Genomic DNA, 23,519 nt, shown 5'->3' with positions numbered 1-23,519 from the left:
TCATTTCTCGACCTTTGGTTAAGTTGTTAAATGTAACCACGCTTTAAATAACTCTTTAATCGTTAAATAATGTTAATTTGTTAAAATCGTTTGGTTAAATACGTTTTAAAAGGTTAAAATAATAATATATTTAAAACAGTCTCGGCTCCTTCGAACGTAAACATAGAGGTTGAATCTACCATCCGTCAAGTACTTTCTAAAAACCCAAGAGGCGCCTCACACGCTCACGCCCTTCGCTCTCCTGTACTCTTACCTTTGAGTGACGTCGTTGGGACACCTGTAGAAGGAACCGGAAGATCGATTTTGGGCTAAGGGTCAATTCACGGTCCCCACCTTTATATCACTGTTTATGCAAGTAGGGTGGACGAGGTACAATGACTAGCGACACGTACGGAGTCAGCTGCCTTACTGACGGATGGTGGAGGAGTGGAGAGGCGGTCCACTATTTAGCCCCGCCCCCTCCCGATCCTCCACCACCCCACTGTCCAGGCGTATTATTTCGCTTATTTAACGTCATTTAGCCGCTGCAGCGGCCGAATTTAATAGAGAAACGGTACATTTGATGTATATCGACACGATTTCGTGGCCGAACCACGAAAAAATGGCCGGTATTTGACGAAATACCTCACGAAAACCGTCCGCTCCGCCGAAATACGGATGATGCAAGCGGCCGCGAGCGGCTCTCCCATTGGTCGACGTCAGGTCCTGAATGTCGTGACGTCACTGAGGGTGTTGGGGGGTGTTGGGTGTTGGTGGGGGAGAGCCACCACCACCACCACCGCCACCACTCGCGCGCGCCCTTTTAGCCATCAATGAATGGTTACGAAAGCACATCGCCCCATGCCTTAAAGCTGATGTCTATGTGTTATATATGTCTCCTAATACCGCAATTCTTCATTATTAAAGATCAGTCTTTCTTTATTCATGCAATGCAAGACGCAGGGACTCCCCCGGACAAGCGGAATCACGAGGAGGAAAAGATAAATCGGGGGATTTTTTAAATCCTTGCGTTACGAAGGTGTCATTAGGGCTTTCCCGGGATAAAACTCAACAGTTTTTCCTAGAATGGCGAATGAAACCTGTTGATCCTGTTCCGTCCAATTCGTTTTCCTTCGTGGTAACAATATTAAAATGTTATTACACGTCGGCAGAAGCAAAACAGGAACTTGGGAACGGGTATCTAGCTCTCTCTCTCTCTCTCTCTCTCTGCAGCTAAACGCCACATAGACTTACAATCGACCCACTCTTAATATCGATAAATCAATAAATATCATTAATATAATAATGACAAAACTCATTCTTTTTTACTTCGTCAATCAATAAACCATTTCAGAACGATTATCTACTGAAATTCCTGTCCTTTACGACAAGACAATCGATCTGAGGTGTTTTTCCAATAACGTTGTGTGCGGACGAGCTTCTTGAAGCATAATGATAATGTATCATCAATAACCTATTTTCTTCAATAACCCGCAATTACATCAATTATGTTATTTAGTAAATTAGCCTGAATTATTTTTTACAATAATTCATGAAGTATATTTTTAAAATTAAGCTTTTCATAGACCTTATAGTCTAATGGTAGATCGGAGTTATGAGTCACAATAAGGTCTGTAGGCTTCAGTGACAGACAGACCTTCCAAAATTAGGGCCTAAGGACCACTTCTCCCTTCCCCTGAAATCAGGCTAGAAGGTTCAGGGGGAAACAGCCCCCAACCCTTAAAACTATCATTTGAAAGCTTGCAACGGACAACCTGCAGAGGGGGTTCAAGTGTGACCCGAAATTAGAAGGGGGTCTTCCTGGTTCATTTTGGATAACGAGGAAGTGGCCAGTCATAATTACACCTGTGTAATTTTGTTATTCATTACGGGTAATTATAAATGATAGGTTTTTAACCGGGGTGTTGCCAGAAATCTATGAATAATTTAAAAAATAATGTAAAACTTCAAATATGAAAAAAAATATAAAATATTGCTATGAAAGTCCCAAAGAGCCACCTATGCAACAAATAGCTGCATTTAATCAAAGCAAAATTCAATAAAAAAAAACCATACCCATTTCCAAAGGGGGAATTCTCTGGGATGATCCAGGTCAGGTCATAAGGTCATCTCAAAGAAGAATCTGGAACAGAGGCCAAGGTCACGTTCCAATAAAATGGAATCTTGACATATGAGGTCATATAAACGATAAAGTCTTACTTTCAGCTCCCAGAGGCCAGAATAGGTCACAAGAGGTCACTCTGGCACTGAAAATTGAAATAAAAATTCACAGACCCCAAAAAAAGACCTCTAACAGCCCTAGGGACGTCCCTGGCATGCCCCAGAGTCACCAGTACCACAGGAATACCCCCCAAGCACGTGTCCGATGCCCTTACGAAAGAGCTGGTGCCCCGGGCCACCTCTCCAACCATCCCCCCACCCCAGGAATCCCCAAGGGGCTTACCTAAACATGTTTACGTGACGGCGGGAGCTGGCGGGAGGTGGGTTCAAGTCTCACATGGGTTCCGCAGACGACTGCGGCCGGGAGCACAAGAGGCTGGGGTTTTTGACAAGCCCTTACGAAGATGGTGTGCGTGGACCTGCATCACGCGCAGGCGCACTGAGAGAGAGAGAGAGAGAGAGAGAGAGAGAGAGAGAGAGAGAGAGAGAGAGAGAGTAGACCTGATGAGAGGACAGCATGGTCTGTACTGTTTTAAAGATTTCAAGTGATACACAAAAGTTTTTAACGACTCTCTCTCTCTCTCTGTATATATATAATACATATATATATAATTCTTTCTTTCTCTGTGCCAAAACCTGCAAACACTGGCTCAAGAATTCTTGTTCTCTCTATGACCACGTACATATAATGGTTCGCTCAAATCATACGATTCAGAAGAATTCTTGTGGTACTTTGGTGCTTCGATTCAGAGGGCGCCAAGTGGGGCACAGCCTGAAATAAACAAACGCTTCTTCTTCTCGCCAATCCAAGTCAAGACACCTGAGTTGCTTCTTCTTCGGGAGATGGGAGGAACAGATTGCGTGCAGACAGTTGTCCTACTCCTTTTTGAGAGAGAGAGAGAGAGAGAGAGAGAGAGAGAGACTTTACATTACATTACCTTAGTGAGAGAGAGACTTTCTGGTGAAGGAATTTTGGGGGCTTTCACTACTGGTTTATTACAGAGAGAGAGAGAGAGAGAGAGAGAGAGAGAGAGAGAGAGAGAGAGAGAGAGAGAGAGAGAGAGAGAGAGAGAGAATTGTTAAGAAGACGAAGATTTAAACATCTGTTCAGATGGAAAGCACCTGTGAGACGGGGCCCACTTCTGGGGGAGGTGCAGAGAAAATAGGCCTAGTAGCATAAGATGGGGTGATCTGGCAGAGAGCAGAGAATTGTGGAGGTACAGAGGGCCAGAAAATCTGACCTATCATTAATTATCATTAAAAAAATAGGTTTGCCGGTTAACCGTGACAGGGCAAAAGGTCAAGGAGAGGTCACATTGCTAGTACGTATCACTCAGACCACGACACTTGTTCAAGAAGACACCACAGGTGTCTGTGTGTAAGTGTCTGTGTGTCAGGGTGAGTGTAAGTGAGAAATATATAAGATAACTTTGAGTTTAACTTTATGGCGTACCCTGCGCCCCTGTGGGGTACGCGTCTGCTTGGCAGTGGGTATCAGGGGGGATATTTTTCGGTTTGGTAACGTGGGTACCTACCCCGTGGGGAGGAGGAGGAGGGTTTGAAGAAGGGGGTCACCTGTGCCAAAAATTGGGTATTTCTTACTCCACCCAAATCTAGGAATGTTTTCACAGACGAGAACCAATTTCAGGAGATGCTTCGGCCTAGAGCTCTGTACTAACTAATCTAACCGATTAAGAGCTTTCTCTCTCTCTCTCTCTCTCTCTCTCTCTCTCTCTCTCTCTCTCTCTCTCTGTGAGTGGTTGTGCCAAGGGGGCCAAAGATAGAGACCTACCCCAACATTTTGTTACTTGGTGTCAGACTGAATCGCGACGTCACTGTTACGTAATGCCCCCCCCCGGGTATGCGAGTGTCTGTGCGGTTATGTAAGTGTCTATGGGGAGAGAGAGAGAGAGAGAGAGAGAGAGAGAGAGAGAGAGAGAGAGAGAGAGAGAGAGAGAGAGACTTTTATCATGAAAGGTAGAGAAATTGGAAATGTCACGATACAATGGCTACGTTTTTGTGATGATTCAGAGTTGACTCTCTTGTTAGCAGTGGGTTTCTCTCTCTCTCTCTCTCTCTCTCTTCTTCTGTCTGGGCTGACAGACAGGTCAGGTCGTCTGTTAGACGGGACAAAAGACCAGAAGTTGACCAACGTGAAAGAAATATATAAAAAAAAATGAATTGTTTCAACAGTCAACAATGGTACTGCAGAGGTGACTTTTAGGCCGATGTACTAAGGTAAACCTTTTGGTGACGTGAAGACGTAAAGAAAGACCCATATTTCAGTGTAGCCGTCCTCGAGCCCGGGCCAAGCAGCAGGATATCTCGCCACTGGCCTTTACATAAGTGCTGGAGGGCGGGGAAAGAACAGCACTGCTGTTTTGCTGGGCAAAATTTGGCGGTATTTACGCTGACTCATGTGACCAAGTCATGCAGCAATGGGACATAGATCAAGCGGCCATTTTTAAAAACTATTTTTTTTACGCCAAATATCTTTCGTAACGGCGGAAATCGCGACGTAAGATTGTCGCTAAGGTTTTAATGTATTATTTACCGTCAAAAAACAGCGACAATTACCGACGGCGGAGGGAAAACGAAGCGACGAATGTAGTATGCTGCTGTTGCCATCGGGGGTGTCACTGAATTCTGACCTACCCCAAGGTACAGTCGCTACTGTTTTTGGCGTTACGTAAATCAAAAATGCAGTTTTAAGATTAATTACGTATAAATTATGAATACAGAAACTTAATAAATTAATTCTGGTGACGGAGAACAATACATCTATATATTTTATTTGATAAAAATCGGATAATTTTCATATATATATATAAAGCCAAACTTCTTGTGTCTCAGTATTATTTGAAATGTAACATAACTGCGTATGTGTGTACTGAGAGAGAGAGAGAGAGAGAGAGAGAGAGAGAGAGAGAGAGAGAGAGAGAGAGACGTGTCAGTTCCGGTAATATATTCTCAAAAGATATTTTTAGACCGAAGCCATTATCGGTGGCATTTAAAAATCGGCAATCGTTATCGCGACATAAAAAATGCGATATGCACCTGACACGCAATTATGCGAGGTTAGTTACGCAAGTATCAATTATATTTATGGCTAGTGCTTGCGTCCTCTCCTTCATAAACGTCTGGACAAAAGGAATGGACGGCAAGCAAAGTGGAAAACCCGCCGCAAGCAATTTTCCTCGATATTTTCCTGGAATCTCACAAGGCCATTCGCGAGCTACCGAGTCCGAACGTCATCGTTCCGACCTTGGTTTAGGACGAATGGCATTCGCGTCTTAAAAGACGCTTGTGGTTGGGTTGAATTTGACTTGAAGCTTCACAAAGGCTTCAAAAACGCTTTAAAATTCTAAATAATACGACAAGGTCTCATTTTAACCGGACGCAAAAAAAGAATACATGGTTTCTTGGGATCCGGATGAGGTTGGATGGTTGAGGGGTAAACAAGGAATCCGGTTCTTGCAAGTCTTCGTGTCCGAAACCCATTAATTTAACGATTTTACCCTTCTATAAACCCCCTTACGTACTCCAGGGTCACTACAATACGTGACTATATAAAATCTATATTAATATTAATATTAATATAAAATCTATATCAATTCGTATTGGGATTAAATAGACGGTATATAAATATTATAGGTAATGGCGCCTTCATTACAAGGTCCTGAATATGACTCGATTTTAGACCTATAATTATTGTTATTCCATTTACTTATCTATTTTAGCTACTATCAATAAGAGAGAGAGAGAGAGAGAGAGAGAGAGAGAGAGAGAGAGAGAGAGAGAGAGAGAGAGAGAGAGAGAGATGCATCAAAGTCCAGATAATTGATTCAAAACTCGTATTTAAATTAAGCAATATATCTATTTTTACATTTGAGAACCTGTTGTGTCTAGTAATGCCATGGAGACAGTTACCTGGGACAGTTGCCTGATCTAGAAAGAGAGATGGTCTGGACTCTAACTTCTAGATCAACTGTCATAGTTTTATCTAGGAAAAGATATGGACTAGACTCACTTCTCGACCAACTAAGTTTCTTCTATAAAACTTTTCCTAGAGAAAATTCCTCTCCAATACCAGTTTATTCTAGAAAACTTTTTCTAGAGCTAACTTCTCTAATATCAGCTTATCTAGAGCCGGGTTTTACTAGATAACCACTTTCTAGAGCTAATTTTTACTAGACAACCACTTTTAGAGCCAATTTTTACTAGATAACCACTTTCTGGAGCCAATTTTTACTAGATAACCACTTTTAGAGCCAATTTTAATTAGATAACCACTTTCTAGAGCCAATTTTTACTAAACAACCACTTTTTAGAGCCAGTTTTCACTAGAAAACCAATCTTTCCATGAAATGACTCTATGCAGAGTCATTTCTAGAGATATTTTCTCCCTAATATCACCTTCTCTAGAAACAGTTGAATCTAGAGTTAGCCTTTATAGAGTTTCTTATAAAATATATCTTTCAGGCAATTATTGTTTTGACAACTGGGATATTGTCTTTGTGTTATATATTATTATTATTCAACAAAAACAATTCTACTTTTGTCTTAAGAATTGTTCTACAAAAACTACATTGATTTGTTGACTGTTATCTACAGAACAGATTATTCTACATTCTTTAGAATCATCTACAGAACAGATTATTCTACATTCTTTAGAATCATCTACAGAACAGATTATTCTACATTCTTTAGAATAATCTACAGAACAGATTATTCCACAGAATACCTAGACACGAATTCTATATTCTTACGAATATGGTAATATTCTAGACACAAAATCTAAAACTCTTCAGCCAATATCTATTGTGTCTGGAGACAATGGCGAGCAAGCAGAATCTCTCTCTCTCTCTCTCTCTCTAAAAGATGCAACTCGATCCGGTTACAACTGACTGTCTTCCTCTGGGGCGGCAAAAGATGCAAGAGATGAGAGAGACAACTGACTGTCTTCCTTGAGGAGAGAGAGCAGAGAGAGAGAGAGAGAAGGCTCCCTCGCCGGATTATGGGTCTAGCTTAAGAGCATTACAGTAGGGGAAAAGGCTTCATCTTAAGGGAGGTCACCTTACAGAGAGAGAGAGAGAGAGAGAGAGAGAGAGAGAGAGAGAGAGAGAGAGAGAGAGAGAGAGAGAGAGAGAGAGAGGAATAGTAATCACTAAGACATCGTGTCAAATAAATGTTCTCTGGAAAAGTCAAGGTCAGTCAAGGGTCACAGGTGTGGAGACCAGGTCATCAATCACCTCTCCAACCAGAGAGAGAGAACGTTAATCAGCGTAATGGTGACTTGTCATTTCAAAAGGATATGACTTCAGAGTGCATTTCCACAACTGATAACTAATCTCGTTCAATACCCTGTATCTTTCAGAGAGAGAGAGAGAGAGAGAGAGAGAGAGAGAGAGAGAGAGAGAGAGAGAGAGAGAGAGAGAGAGAATCTCTCTACATATTACAAAAGCCATAAAAATTTTTCAGCAATATAAATAGCTCAAAAAACGTTCAATTTCTAACAGAATCCACAGTCCCAAAACAGACCAATTTTTAACAGGTTAACAGCTCCAAAAACCGTCCTATTATTAATAGATAAACAGCCCCAAAACAGATCAATTTTTAACAGATTAATAGTCCCAAAAGCAGTCCAATTTTTAACAGAATAAAGAGCCAAAAAAAGACCAATTGTTAACAGATTAACAGACCCCCAAAAGACCAGTTTTTAACAGATTAACGGCCAAAAACAAACCAATTTTAACAGATTAACAGCCCCAAAAACCGCCCAATTTTCAACAGAATGAACAGCCCCAAAATCCATCTAATTTTTAACAGAACACAAAGCCAAAACAGAATTTTTAACAGATTAACAGCCCCCAAAACCGTCCAATTTTTACCAAAATACACAGGGCCCCCAAAAAAGACCAATTTTTAACAGATAACCAACCCCAAAAACCATCCAATTTTTAAAAGAATAACGAGCAAAAACCGTCCAATTTTTAACAGATTAACAGCCCCAAAAACCATCCAAATCTTTAACAGAACAAACAGCCAGAAAGTCAAATTCTCAGTAGAACAAACAGCCATAATACCCCCATCCGGTTTTCAACCCGAGCGTCACTGTTAGGAAGAATGAACAGGAAATTGCGATTTGTCTCTTTTGAACAAGAAAATGACCCCCCATTATTTCTGCTAAGAAAATGACGGCAGAATGACCGTCATTATTTTACGGTGAGAAAATACGTCATTGTCCTAATAATAATAATATTAATATTAATAATAATAATAAATTCACGTTTAAATAATAATAATAATAATAATAATAATAATAAATAATAATAATAATAATAATAATAATAATAATTTGCATGGAAAAATGCGTAAACATATATATTGCGTTTGACGTCAGGCAATGACGTCACGTCTGCTTGTCACGATGATCGAGAGAGAGAGAGAGAGAGAGAGAGAGAGAGAGAGAGAGAGAGAGAGAGAGAGAGAGAGAGAGAGATTCAACCAGCGTAACGGTGACTGTCCATTCCGAAAAGGATGTGACGTCATCATGCATTTCGATAAGTGATAACAAGTCTCGTCGAATAATCCGTGAGAGAGAGAGAGAGAGAGAGAGAGAGAGAGAGAGAGAGAGAGAGAGAGAGAGAGAGAGAGAGAGAGTCCTGCAGGATATCTGTCACGTTTTCTCTCACGGTCCTTCGTGAGAGAAAACGTGAAATATATTTTAAATATAAAGGTGAACTTTTTACTTGGAAAATAGAGGCCTTTTAAAGCCTTTTTTTATACTGGAAGAGAGAGAGAGAGAGAGAGAGAGAGAGAGAGAGAGAGAGAGAGAGAGAGAGAGAGAGAGAGACCTTGGTCGATATGCAGAGGGTCGAATTCCTAACCCCGAAAATGGCATACGTGCATTAAAAACAGGGGCCATTTTAAGCCATTTTTAAATGGAAAAACTCAAAATTCGTCACACAGAGAGAGAGAGAGAGAGAGAGAGAGAGAGAGAGAGAGAGAGAGAGAGAGGGAGAAACCTTCGACCACTGAACCCCAAACCGCCACCGACATGAACCAAACGTCTCTTGACCTTACCTCTTTATATATGGCTCCTGGTTGGTCCTGGGTCACGCCCTGAGGTCACACTGAAACTCGACCGGTGCCTGGGTACCGTCGGCAGGGTACAGAGGGCGACGGAGAGGTACACAGAGAGAGAGAGAGAGCGACAAATGGGACGACTGAGCGTCTGCTAAGCCAAAATAGTTCTGGTGATGCAATGTCTCTGACGGATGGCGGCCGGTGTATATTTTCGTAATTGTTCTCAAAATAAATCATATATTGTGTCTTTAAACATCAAAATAATTATTTTTAATGAATAATATATTGTAAAAAATTATTATTATTCGTTATAAGTGTTTATTGTCGCTTTTTACGAAGAAATTCTTTCGACTTTGTTGCAATATTTACCAGATGCCGCGCGAGAATTGCGCGCCAAATTTGAGTTCCTCTTCCCGTTCTTTACGATTTAAATGTTATATTTACAAATTAAAATAAAATTCAGCTCGCTTCTTGTCGAATATAACATTTTTATTCGATTGTTTCATGTTTAAATTATTTATTGAACGTAGGATATGAACTGTAGTTGAAAACCATTGCTAATATACATACATGCATACATACATACGTATAAACATACAATAACTCAGATTAAAGAGAAACGTCACCATTTTAACGCATGCAAATGTCATTAAGTTTATATTAAAACTTAAGGTGATGCAAATAAAATTGGATTTTAACTTTTCTTTTAAATTTCCTTCGAACATTTATGCAAAATGGGGTCAGGAGTTCGTAGACCTATGCTGTATAGCTTAATATTATTTTCCTTCGTTATTTTTGTTAATCCAGACTCTATGACGTCTCTAAAAACAATATTCTTAAGCTTTTGAAATTATCGTACTATGGGGCTAACCAATCCTATGTGATATTTCACTTAGTGGACAAAAAGATTACTTGTCAGGCCTAAAATATAATGCATCAGTCAATGAATGGCTTGAAAGAGTCTCTTCAGAGGACCTTAGGGGCATCTCCTAAGGTCCTTAATTAAGGGCTAGATAAGGATCTTCTAGAATCAATTAATGGCTTGATGAAACTTCTCGATTATAGGCCTAGATGAATGATATATACTGTACTTCATTGTTATTTCTCTACAACATATGTTACTACACATGAATTTCCCTGCATTCAGAACTTAACATTCCTTTTCAGACCACATGGCCCATCACTCTGACCTCTGAACCATCTTTATTGTCCGTTTACCACGCACTCTTGGCGTTTCTAGTCCTATAGCCCAATTTTCCTACAAAGTCTGCTATAGTAGGTCTACCTCTCCTACCACAAGCAGTACATTGGCTTCTTGGGGCTTTGGGCTGCCCAATCTCTTCTTTCATTCTTGAAATCTTCAGCTGAAAGCCCTTATGGACAGTCAACAGACTGTACTGTAAATCCAAGATGGCTTCCAAAGGGAGGTCAGCCTGTACAGAACGACGCATTATAGGAAAATGGATGATGGGATAGAAAATAAAACGGAAATCCTGAATTCAGGCTAGGTCTAGAAAAAGTCCCTCATGGACGCAGTCTACATTATTCTACTTACTTCCTGCGCTCCGCTTTAGGCCTATATCCAAATCCGCAGCGCTTGAAACTTTCGTTTCAATGTTCTTTCATACAATGTCCTACGTCTTCACAGCCAAAATAAACACCCAGTGACAATCTGCAGTCATTCTTCTTATATCTCAGTCAGTTACATCAGAAACACGTTTTATTCTTTCTTATATTCCCCGTCAGACTTGCGGTCCTCATTACAGTCTTCCAAAGACTTAGAGATCACATTTACCAGGCTACTCAATGTGGCATCTCTGTTTTGTATTCAGGAACACTTTAGCTGTTCTCCAAACTCACCCACCTCATTTTGTCTTCACGTTTTAAAAGCTTTTTCAAAGGAGACTCATTTTCATTTATGTCCTCATTTCCAATTTGTTCCTAACAGGGTCTGTCATCAGTGGTCAGACATTTGCAATCCCTTCATCCTGCCCAGTTGTCAATTCTCCAAATTTGTTCTTTTTTTTTAAATATCTTAAGCCTGCTTTCATTATCCTATTTGTTCAGTCACTCACAGGTTCATATTTTTGATCCCTTACAACTCCAGAATTCACAAACGAACCTGTGCAACTCCCTGTTCAGTAATGGCTGAACTATCAGAGGGCACCTGTGCTTTCATGTCAAGGCTACCTTTGGGGGTAATAGCAAGCAACATGCAGGCTTGGGATCACCACAATCACAGGCAGATCACCCAGGTACCTATAAGCACTGTGACGTTGGAGGTCTGTTGCCTACAAACACCCTTGTGTGTGTGTGGAATTGAGGACTGTGAATATACCAGAGAGTGGGTGGCGTGGACTCAACCAGGTGTTTTGGCTAAAATATTGGTGGAAGAGCCAGTCCTCTTGTCCAAGATGACACGGATTGACTCGCAGTACCAAGCGTGCTCAGTAAGACTTGTGTCCGCTACAGTGGACAGGTTGCCTGTGGGCGACCAATCGCTGTCGTCTCCCAGAGCCTGTTGTGTGAGGAACATAAGACCGGTTTAAATTTTATACAGTTTTGGATTTAATATTTATGACCTATGGCCCGCCCTATACAAAGATGTGGTGGGTGCATTTTGTGCAACTTGTGCGGCACACTGAGACAGTATCGAAGGTTCTTTGCAGCATGTGGGTAGGGCCGTCACACCTGAATTGCCCTCTAAATCTGTTCATCTGTTCCAGTAAGTCTCTTCCAGCTCAGCTGTCCAGCTTTTTAGTGTCTTGCTCTTGAATAAATCCTCAGGACGTGCCCTAGAGATGAACGAGTTCAAAGAACAGTCTACGCTCTATAGCAAGTAAAGTCTCTCAACCAACACAAGGTCGATCAATAAGAACAGCATTATCCATCAAAAGGTTTAAGCAAACAAAGACTCAAGTTGGTAATTTTTATTATGTCAGTCTTTGGTGTCTGTTGGCACACTTTAAACAGGATAATCACCTAAGGGCTTCAAATACAGAAGTAGATGAACTCTGCAAAAATTACGCGCAGGTTGTATACCTTGGAAATATCAAAGTTTAACTGGAATTGAAATACTACCCTTCAGAATCAAATCTAAAATTAACAAGACTAAACTATCTCTAATATCCCAACTTCGACACCGTATTATGCATAACGCAGTTATGCAGCAGGGAACTCAGACAAAATAAATAACATTCGGTAGACTAGTAATCGTACAGCTCTCCTTCAGATCGTCGTTTGCATTCCTGACTGGGTTCGTCATATTGCAACTGTATGAACATATCCTCGTAATTCATTTCTGCACGAATTTCAAGAGCAGTGAAAAGGACTGGAGTTACAGTTGAATGTTACTTCTCTCTTTTCACTGCACTTCAAACTTTGATTCAGTGATTTGATGTTACAAGCTGCCTTTGCCAAACCTTTCATTGTCAACGTCTGAAATACTCTGCTGGTAATCAGTGAATAAAACTTTCTCTGTGTTTGCCCAACAAAAAAGCCGACAGAACAAACAACTGTACAGGCAGTGTTCAGATTGTTTGTGCAAGTAAAGCACAGGTATGTTTGTGTATTTGTGCACTCTGACCAATCAAAGCTGCTCCGATATGTGAGATGATTCCCGAATGCTTTTCTACAATAGTTAACTTAATCGACTGTAAAAGTGGTCCTCTGTTCCAAAAAATATACAAAAAAAACATAAAGGGTCTCTTAAGTATCTATGAACAACTGACATACTAAGTTGAGGTGAGTAAAATGATCGTCTTTCACGACTCTCTCAGTGCCCGTGAGAGCACTTCTTCGGCCTTAACGTACGGTACTTCGCTTTATGTGACTAAGTATGCATATAGAAATCTCTCTGCTATATAAATGGCATATCCTAAGCTCAACAAGATTCAATAAAATATCGTATTTTCACATAACACTGCAAATGAGGATTTGTGTGCTAACAGGCCTGGTCATCGAAGGAAGACGGACGTTCGAGCAGTTTCACCTCAGAGGAGCCTGGCATTAGTTATTTTATATTATGCCGCCAGGATTCCTCGAGTACGTACGACCCGCTCGTGTTTCGAATAGCAACGTGGCCGCTATGTGAGACCAGTTTGCGAAACTGAAGGATTTGCAATTGTCGGCCCTCTTCGCTTCTGACGCAGCACGCCAGCCCACGTGAATCTTATCGATAAAGACTGACCTACAGCTATGCACGACTTGAAGGTTGTCAATGAAAAGCTAAACGTTGCAAGAAGTACATCAAATGCCACCCACTTGGAAGCAATTCAAGCACCATCCTCCTTGCTGAATGAAAGCAGTGCGTATAAATGTCGCTGTCACTCGGGAAAAAAATATAAAACTTGCATTTGGAAGAAAGAAAAAGAAGAATCTGTATGTTATCACATTGTTAACAGAGGCTATTCTACAGATATACGATAAGATTGTCTTGTACTCGTCGTGCAGTTGTGTCTTGCAGACGAGGTTTGTTTTACATATAAATAGGCTTCTGTGGGGCTCAACTTAACCATAATCTTGATGCTTTTGGGGGTATCCTTCAATGCTTGGTGTACACATAATGTAAGGGACTTTTATGACAAAGCATTTAAACTTTTAGGAGACCACGAGACGAAGAAAGTGACTAAATCTTACGATTATCTTGTGAGTTACGCAATCAACTGCCAAGATTAATCTCATAGAAACCCTACGTTTACTCAACTCCTGGACGGAATACGGGTCATAAGGAACCTAATCTGAGACGTGAACGAAAGCAGGCTTTAGAGAAACGACTGGACGTTCGAGCACGAGTCCAAGCAAGAGAGTCAAGGAAGAAACGAACGGGTAGGAACTCTGACTAAAAAAACAAAAAAGTCCGTCCTTTAAATGCACCACAAATCTCTCGATGGGGAGACCCCTTTACTTCTGTCTTTGAGAATAGCAAGTTGACAGAATAGGACCGCCGCTCGACTAATCTATAACCACGCTGTCTTTTCAACATGCACCAATATGCCATTGAAGGATACATCACCTTATAAATATACACTATAAGTGGATAATGACTCAAAAAAACTGCTTGCCAGTACAACGTAAAAATCTTGCATGCACAACGTAAATAAAACAGAACTAAGTAGTTTGCATACGATGCAAATATATATTAACGATACGTATCAAAATGCAAAGGGTTACCTAGAAAAACACATCGTACAACTCTTGAAAAAATAGACGCTTTGCAGACGTAAACTCAGCAGTAATGTTTAGACTAGACCAACATTTTTGCGACGCAAAGAAACAGAACTCCTTACGCAAACAATCTCTCAACAACCATGCACTCCCAGACCCAGCTTCCTTGCGGACCCAGTCGAAGCGCTCACACGTCCGTGGGAGCGTCCATTCCGCAGATGATGGCTTTCATGAACCCGGCGGCTGCTAGCGCGGCGTACGGTTGCCAATCTTTGTTTCTGGTGCCGTCGCTGAAAAAAGAGGAGTGTCTCCGTGAATTTCTGAGAAAGTAAATCACAACCTTTCAGTTATACAGTAAACATATAATGAAATTATTTTGGCCATTTTATATTATATACTGGAGTTGAATTGAATGGAATGGAATACAAAATTTAGGCCACGGGCCAAGCATTGGGGACCTAATACAAAATTTAGGCCAGTGGCCAAACATTGGGACCTATCAGGTCATTCAGCTCTCAAAGGGGAATTGAGAGTAAAGGAGGTTTTGAAGGTTTAACAGGAGGAGAACCTTGCAGTCATACTGTGGTAAAAAAAAAATTGTCAGGACAGGTAAAAAGCTGGAAGAGAGAACGTGGATGGAGGTCAGGACTGGAGTTGAAAAAATTAAATTAAAGAAAAATAACAAAGCAGTTAAACCTGACTGTTAGCTCATAAGTCTACACTCTCAGGAAAGGCCCAGAGAAATAACATTTCAAAGGTCATTGAAGCTAAAGTCAGGATTACAAAGGTACCGAAATAACCAAAGTATCTCTGCTACACAAATAAAATGAATTGAAATATAAAATATTCACTGTCCTAAAATAATTTTGTCACTGGTGAAAAAATGGGCGAGGTAAAGATCTGTAAAAAATATGACTGATTTTATAGACCTGTGACAATTGAAATATAAAAAAAGACAGACTATCACATCCTTAAAAACTGGAATTAACTTGTAGGAATCTTTTCCAAATGGATTTCATAAATAAAAGGGGCAAAACGTGCACAGTGGGTCTGGCTTTAAGATAATTCCTATCCTCAACTACCCTGTGCAGTGCTTTAAACTTAACATTCAGTCTAGGAGATTTATTTGAAAATGTATCAAACCGAAAACGGTGGCATAGCAGAAAATAGTCTGTTATGTTTAATCGTCACTGTAAGTAGTCACTGCCTTGCTTCATATTATTGAGGACCTAATGCAGTTGTGTAAAGGAGGGTTTGCACTTGCAAAATCACTGTTCCTTTTTCATTGCAATTTCCAAAAAGTTCAGCCTTGTGAATAAGGATGAATGACTTAGAATTTAACTGGGAAAAGTATGACTAAGCTATCCTGGTTAGTGAAGAAAATACACCAGGTATAATAATTGTCAAGACTATGGTACAAATCAGTTTTCAAGATATAGAGGGTAAAATCATTTTTACTTATATCTGAGATGATCAGAACTATAATTGCTGGCCAAATATGGTCTTCATGTTTAAACTACAACAAAAAGAAAGACAGCAAACATTCACCATATACTGTATAAGGTAGAACAACACACACACCAATAACTCTCTTGTCGCACTTACTGGTAATCACAAATGCCCCTAATTAAAATGTAGTGATCTTTTCGATTTCCGTAAACGGACTCGACGACGGCGTCAAATTCTTGGTCGTACGCGTTGACGGTCAGCTGCGATGCGAAGTCTTGTCTGATCTGATCGTTCCCAACCACACAACGCCCGAGGCAATGGCTCCCAAGTGAATTCGAGGACTGTTGGGGACTCTGCCAAAACAGAGAGAAAATATATATAAATTTGAAATAGGTCATTGTGTTGGTTACATTAAGCATAATACCTGGCAACTTTTTTTTTATAACATTGTGATAATTCCTGTTCTATTCAGGTATATGCACCAGTAATGACAATGTTTGAGTATGGTCTTGCAGGAAGCTCAGTGCAAGAACAAATACAATTGCAGTTACAGCCATAATAATTAATAATACTAAATCTAATAATAAAAAAGTAATGTATGCTGCCATTAGTACTGTAATGCAAATCACTGAAGACATAATTAAACGTTCTGAGTTCATTTACTGATTACATGTAAATTGCATTTCTGTAAACTTATCCTCCCTGTTTTGGGAAAGTGTTGAATATACATTTTTATGATTTTTTGAGTTGTCAGCATCGAGGGTGATTTTATCATACTTCCTTTTCCCACTAAGTATCAGGTGCTTCTTTCTCACTATAAATCCTGGATGGTGAAAGAGAGACACTCGACACTTAGCTGAAACAGGAAGCCAATGAAAAAATGCATGTTCAACACCGTCAAAAAAGGGACGATATGTATGAATGTCTATTTGTATAAAAATCTACAAGAGTGGACAACATTAATCCATAGAAATTCTGCAAAGGCTAATAATGCCATAGAAAACTAAATACAGCACTTCATTGCCTACAAAGAATAATAATAATTATTATTATTAATCAGAAGATCAACCCTATTCATATGGCAAAAGCCTATAAGGGCTGCTGACTTGAAATTCGAACTTCCAAAGGATATGGTGTTCATTTGAACGAAGTAACAGAAAGTAATAGGAAATACAGAAAGAATTGAGCAGTTATTAGGAAAGTTAAAATAAAATTACAGTCTAAATAAGTAGATAAATACAAGGAGAGCTGCTTTAGGTTAGTACTGTAATGCTCTGCATCTTTGCTTAAAATTTTGAGGCTCCAATTTAACAACATTCTCGAGGAGACTGTTCCACAGCCCAACAGTAATAATATAACTGAAGAAGAAATGTAATGACTCTTCCTCATCGACTCTAAAATTGGGATAGAAAATAGTCATTCAAATACTGTACCATGAAGTGTGAGTAGTGATTGTAAGTACACAAAGACATATTTTTAATAAAATAACAAGGTTCATTAACATACATCTCATTCTATTACAATGCAGAGGTATTTGTCATCATCATGTATTGAGTTGGGCTTCTCCTTAACAGATTAATGCATTTTCCTCAATTCTCGTGCATCTGTGCTTGTTCTGCATGAATTCCCACCTGGTCCTAATCTTCATCGGTTCCCTCTTAGCAAACCATATCAGCAAATACACTAACTGCTTCTAACTACGCGTTCAAATCACTGTAGAAACGTCGTGACATTTCGACGCAAACTCACCTGACATGCTCGGCTCCCTCGGGAGCTACTGGGTGGGATACTTCGATGACGTCTGACCCTCCTATACTCATGTACAGCTTGTCAGTGTCCTCGTTTGGACGAGAGAAGTCCATTTCCTGCTCTGCTAACTTCGTGCTTCCTTCTGTCATGTACTGGAGCCAAGGAGTTGGGCCTTCTTTCTCCTCGCCCTGCAAGGGACAGTCGAATGAAGTCTCTTCTTGTAACTGCTAAAAATCTTTATAAACTCATATATATTATTTTTGTTATTCAAAAGATAAAGAACCCTATTTATATGGAACAAGCCCACAGGGACACTGACTTGAAATTTAAGCTTCTAAAGGACATGCATTTGACCACTGGCAGGAAATCATGTAACATTTCATCGACTTACTTGGTCCTTTAATTTTTCAGCAATATTCTGAAGGCTCAGATCTGGAGGACCCCAGGATTTCGTTTCAAACTCGTAGGCTCCGTTTTCGAGGACCTTCGCCCCATCACAGTACATGTATATAAACCTGAAAGATAGGGAAATATTTAAATGGGATTATTGTACAGTAGGGATCATTTCTGTTGTTTTATCCAGTTGACTGTTGAGCCCAACCAACAAATCGCAGACTATTACCTCTGTCCTTCTGGTGGACTCGCGACAACTACATCGCCTAATCGAACGTGCTTGTTGTAATCTGTGTAGTGGGGTACACCGCCCGCTGTACCAACCAGGAATACGTATTCGACCTTCTGGAAAGTACCTGAAAATAGAAAATCTTGTTCTTTTTACTGAAAAACACTAAAGACTTTAATCATTTATCTATCAACTGCAATTTATCACAATCTTTTTAACAGAAATAAAGACATCAGCTACGCTACTGGTTTATATATACGAAACACACTCTCTGAAGCATTTGTGTCATTCTAACAAGAATAACAAAATAATTGAATGTATTTTAGCTATCAGAGGAAGTACAATGCACAGAGTTCAATTTCTTACATGAAAGCTGAATAAATTCTTTTCAATCAAGTTGCCCATTATAGAAAATGAATTGATGATGTCCCTCTGCGAGCTATATAAAATAATTTCCAGTTTCAGTCTACAATTAAAATGACTGATACAGAACCATATCATCTCATTCAACCAACTTGACTGCATATATAATAAAAACAAATGAGCGTGGACCTAATAATCTAGTCGTCGTGTTTCCGGCAGCTATGGAGGCCGAGCGATCGTGTCCCACAGTCGGCAGCTTCGTACAGACGACCCTGTGGGCACCGATGTTGCCTAAAGTGTAGATGTTGCTCTCACCTGTAAAAAGACGTACGGTATAGTCCCCTCTTGACATGGAATACGACAGGTATATTGCGATCCTACTATTTACAGCGTACAATCTAACGAAAGGGGACAATGCTACATTATATGGAATTTCAAAAGTAATGAGTTACGAGATAGTAACAACAAAGATATAAACCTCTTGCTCTCTAAGACAATCCTCTCCCAGTAATGGCTTCGTAACTACAGCGCCTGCTCTTATCCGGCACCTCTGCTGATGCAACTACCCAGCGCTAAAATGAGGCCCTCCCATGTCGAGTGTAAACCCATCTCCCTTACCAGGTGCTACGCGTCTTTTAAAACCTACGTTGTTCTTGGCAACAGAGAGGCACAAACTATAAGCAATGTCTTCTTCCTAAAACTCCTGCAATCCCCCTTTTTTTTTTTTAAGTTTCAAGTTGTCGGTGACCAGATTTTAAAACTTGCAAGGTAACTTTCATCTCTCGTTTTTCATTTGAAATTTAGGCATTATCCTTTTCATGAAGTTAAAGAGGGTTGCTACCATGAATGGGGAAATGTTAATGCTACATCAAAAATAAATTTCTTTTTAAGATACAGTATTCGTGAAGTGAATTCTAGATATCTCCAGTAAAAAGTGTCCAAGGTCTACGATGCATTCAAGTCAAACTGCAAATGGTCAAGGAATTAATATACTCTTGACTCTGACAAACAGCAATGAGGGGTTAAGAAAATCAAATCAAATAAAAAGGACATTAAAAACTACTGGTATTTTTTAAATATCTACGTGCGTCCTGATAGAATGTTGTTCTTGTTGACAACAAAGAGTAGGGACAACTTAGGTGAGACCAATGTCCTTTTTATTGCTGGTAAGTTGGGGTATATGTACACAAGGTACAATGCCATGTTGCATGAAGAACTGTACATTGTTACGTATCATTATTTTCATTATTCATAGCAGGCATACATTCCTCAGGGACAGACCGAGAGTACAGGGACTTGCGTTGCAACTTTTTCCACACTGTGGAAGTTTGGAAGTGGGGAAAAGGGGGCCAAGAACTGAAGGAAAAATCCACAGAGGGAACTGATACAAATAATGAAGGCTTTCATATATTAACAGTGCTAAATAAATACTGTACATAAAGGAAAGTTTGCCCTCAGGCAATATTCTCGTGCTTAAGATTATAGGTCACGTAACAGAGAGGCCAAATCGTCACACCGGAGAACAGAATGTATGACGCGGTCCAAAGTTCAAGAATAACTGGCGTAGGGCCGACTAAATGGAGCATCTAGGATAATCCAACAGTCATAGACAGTTGTGTAAACATTCCCCGATCAATTTGGACAATATCAGGAGTGACACGTCTCACCTGGATAGTTCAAACGAAAGCTGCACTAGAATAGTGCACTTAGAATTATTATTAAGTGACTAATTCATTTATATGAATCACCTTGATCCATACTCTTTCTTGAGCCTGCATCTAACTGTAGTAGCATCGATTTACACAATTTACAGATGAGCTATAAAAGCAACGTACTGTCGAGAATTAAATGATATACCTGCAATCTTATTATTGTTAAGTGCTTAATGAGACCTATGAAGGATTTGTTCTTTAGTCAGGGGGGAAAATCGGAGTTTGGGGTAGTTGAATATGTTGGAGAGCAGGTGTGTAAGGACCAATAGATCAACATGCAATCATCTGTGCACAGTAGCAATAACCAGTTGCAGATGACCCACTCAACTAACCTTTGAATTTGATCTGAACAGACTACAGTATTACAAAAGAAAAAAATAAATGAATAAATCTGTAATTAATGTAACCTAGAACTTTAAGGCCTAAAGGATGTATATTTTAATCTTGAGGGGCATACAGTAATTACAGCTGTGTAATGAATCGTCAGCTGAACATACATATTCTTCAACAGTCACAAAAGCATTTGTAAATATTTCTTCCAAACTATGAGGTGTAACTGTGGAGTGAGTAATTAGTGGAGTGACAGAATACTGTACTGTGCTGTGAGAGTGTAAATTTAATCAATCTTATTCATAATGTTATACATGTTAGTGTTTCTGTACTGTGCATACAACAGTGGAGTGTTACTTGTGCACATGTGAGAGGTGTACACTTTGTTACCAACTTGTGTTACAGTGAGAATGAAAAGTGGAAATTAAGAGTGATTCCATAGCATACTAAGCAAGAGAGCGGTACACGTGACTGCCGCTAGGCAGACATTTTGTACATCTGAAACACACGCATGCACATGTAAAAAAAAAAACACGTCACAGCGTTGCGAAGCAAGCGACAAACCCTCGCCCAAAAGCTACGACTCTCCTACACGAAAAGGGTGCGAGCTGACGAGACAAATGCTGCCGGACATGCCCTTAGCAAACTACTCCTGTGTCATGCAACAAGGGGGGCTTTCATGCTTGATTTTAGTACAAAAAAACAAAGATAAAATCTACTGAACCTGAAGACTTTTATAAAATGAAAAGCAACCACCTGATATGACATGGTGACTACCATGCTAGAGCATGTTCAGGTAATCATGCATGTTACCGTACGTACCACCTGCAAAGAAAGCGGTCGGAGAACAGAGTCGATTAGGAGGAAAATAAAAAACAACTCACATACCGTCGTCATTATCCGAGATCGGATCCGCCGGCAACGGTTTAAAGCTTTTGAAAATAAGCTACACACAGTCACTTGAGTGTTCATGAAGTCATCAGACTGACTCAGGCTTCAAAAATTACTTTTGCTAAAAAAAGAGTTACTATGGAAATGCATGACGGACAACAGCTAAGATGCAACGGCAACTCGCCGAGGGCTCACGAGCCTTCCTCGACATTTATGTTTCGTGATGCGTTTATTGCAACCTTGTGTTACTGAAGTCAGCTGCCATTAGCGTTTTAACTCTTGTCTTTAATTAACATCTACATGCATCTTCTACTTGTATCAGTAAAACCCAACGTCAACACTACAAGATCTGGCATCCTCCCAATATCTAATGGTAAAATAAAGTAGCAAAAAGTATAACGTACTGCAAAAAGAAATAAAAGTATCAAACACCAAACACTAATAAGGGTTACTAGAGATTTACCAGAAATAAAGTTTCTACACATTATAATGCAACATGACGGTTCTGTCTTGTATTGACGGGAAGTACACCTGAACAGGGTCGTGTCATGAAATGATAAGTTTTTTCATTGCATTAAGATTAGATAAACATTCAAGACACATTGTAGTATTGTAAAGACATTCGATAAAACTGACTTACCGACTGTAGTGTATCGAACAAACGTTTCCTGGTTCTCAATCATCGTGTCGACGGCTAGCTTCTCCGAGTAATGTGCGGTGATGATGGCGATTGTTGGCTGTTTGTTGGATGTGATGGTTGGCATCTGTCGCACGACCTAGAATAATTTGATACGAAAGGTGTAACAGAACTTTGCTTTCAGCACGTCTACAGAAAGGTCTTGTCATGTATAGGGCTCCCAGAGGGATGACTATATAAATATGCTGATTACTACTCAGAAGAATCTGAAGAATCTGCTGATACCTCTTGATGATGGCAGGGTAAAGAAAAAATAAATTCATTCCAATTAACTCTGTAATGCCAAGGGATCTATGAAACCGACATTGTCACTGGCACAGAATACGAAGAAGATTTTGAAGAGGTGTGACACGAAGGAGCTACAGAGATGTAGAGTTTAGCAGCTAGAAAACTAAATTGAAACTTCAAGGGCTGAGATCGTCTGGACGCATGAGAATGGACGAGGAGCAGTTTGTCAGAATAGCAGGACAAAGACCTATGGGCAGGCTCTGAAAATTGTAGAGAATGGAGCACAGCATATTTTGTTTTCCATACCTTCCAGGCAGATATTCAAATCTAAATGAAAATTCCTGCTACATAGCTCCTCAGAGACAGGATATTGAAAGCAACTGAAGTCAAGTTTTGTATCCGTCCTACCTTCAAATCGGTTTCGTTTTGCACGACGCGAGTGAAGCACCCTGGCGCCATGGCTTTGATGAGACCCTTATCAGTAAGATTTGAAATGAAGAGTTCCACATCTTCATTTGAAGCGGATGATCTCCTGAGGAAAAACAGCGAAAGTTCAATTAAATCAAATTCTTGCAATGTAATGATTCTACTAACTACTATATTCTACTGTCACCAACTGGACTGTTAGCAACTTTGGACTTTTAAAATGGACTCCTTGGGGAACACCAATAGCAAAAATCATATCTTAAAGCAATGTATAAATACTGTACATTGTCATAAATACAAACCACTGCTTAGTTTAGCCTAATGCTAAACATGATTGAGCTCTTTCAGAGACTGAGAGATTACGTACCTTCGAGTTTTCTCTTCAGGGCAGAAAGTTCACTTGGGGTGGTATATCTGACACCAATCAGAATGGATGTGGCTGGGATATATTGCAATGGAATGGCTCTCAGTTTATTTAATTTTGAAATCCTGATCACCTCAGGGAGAGGTACCACTTGTTACAATCTTTACTCCCCTATCAATTCCTCTCTTCCATTTTTTACAAATTACTGTGACCTCTTTCTTTGACTCTGGGTCATCTACTTACAGCAACTCTATAGGGGGGTCCCTTCCTCCA

At 39.9% G+C, this 23,519-nt stretch overlaps 2 protein-coding genes across 19 annotated transcripts in view; both read right to left on the bottom strand.

The window, feature by feature from the left end:
* Positions 1-9,454, bottom strand: part of Alas (5-aminolevulinate synthase) — a 19,354-nt gene extending 9,900 nt beyond the window's left edge. For 5 of the 18 annotated variants that reach the window (XM_067134155.1, XM_067134157.1, XM_067134169.1 and 2 more), the window contains exon 1: positions 2,444-2,583. In XM_067134155.1, coding sequence (XP_066990256.1) covers positions 2,444-2,451 — 8 coding nt within the window. In that variant the 5' untranslated portion in view covers positions 2,452-2,583. Of the gene's footprint in view, positions 1-253; positions 679-2,443; positions 2,600-9,246 lie in introns of those variants that run through there. The other 13 variants (XM_067134160.1, XM_067134165.1, XM_067134172.1 and 10 more) reach the window with 8 other exon arrangements.
* A 2,710-nt stretch (positions 9,455-12,164) lies between these two features.
* The window catches only part of LOC136856392 (uncharacterized), a 39,152-nt gene continuing 27,797 nt past the window's right edge, over positions 12,165-23,519 (bottom strand). The window contains 9 exon segments of the mRNA XM_067134221.1: positions 12,165-14,705; positions 16,021-16,177; positions 16,180-16,217; positions 17,614-17,801; positions 18,005-18,128; positions 18,236-18,362; positions 18,788-18,913; positions 22,172-22,307; positions 22,865-22,988. Of these exon segments, the coding sequence (XP_066990322.1) occupies positions 14,603-14,705; positions 16,021-16,177; positions 16,180-16,217; positions 17,614-17,801; positions 18,005-18,128; positions 18,236-18,362; positions 18,788-18,913; positions 22,172-22,307; positions 22,865-22,988 (1,123 nt within the window). The 3' untranslated portion in view covers positions 12,165-14,602.

Source organism: Macrobrachium rosenbergii, chromosome 35, assembly GCF_040412425.1.
Source record: "Macrobrachium rosenbergii isolate ZJJX-2024 chromosome 35, ASM4041242v1, whole genome shotgun sequence".
Lineage (NCBI taxonomy): Eukaryota > Metazoa > Arthropoda > Malacostraca > Decapoda > Palaemonidae > Macrobrachium > Macrobrachium rosenbergii.
Note: the sequence above shows the minus strand (reverse complement) of the source record. Positions and strands in the feature narration are given on the sequence as shown.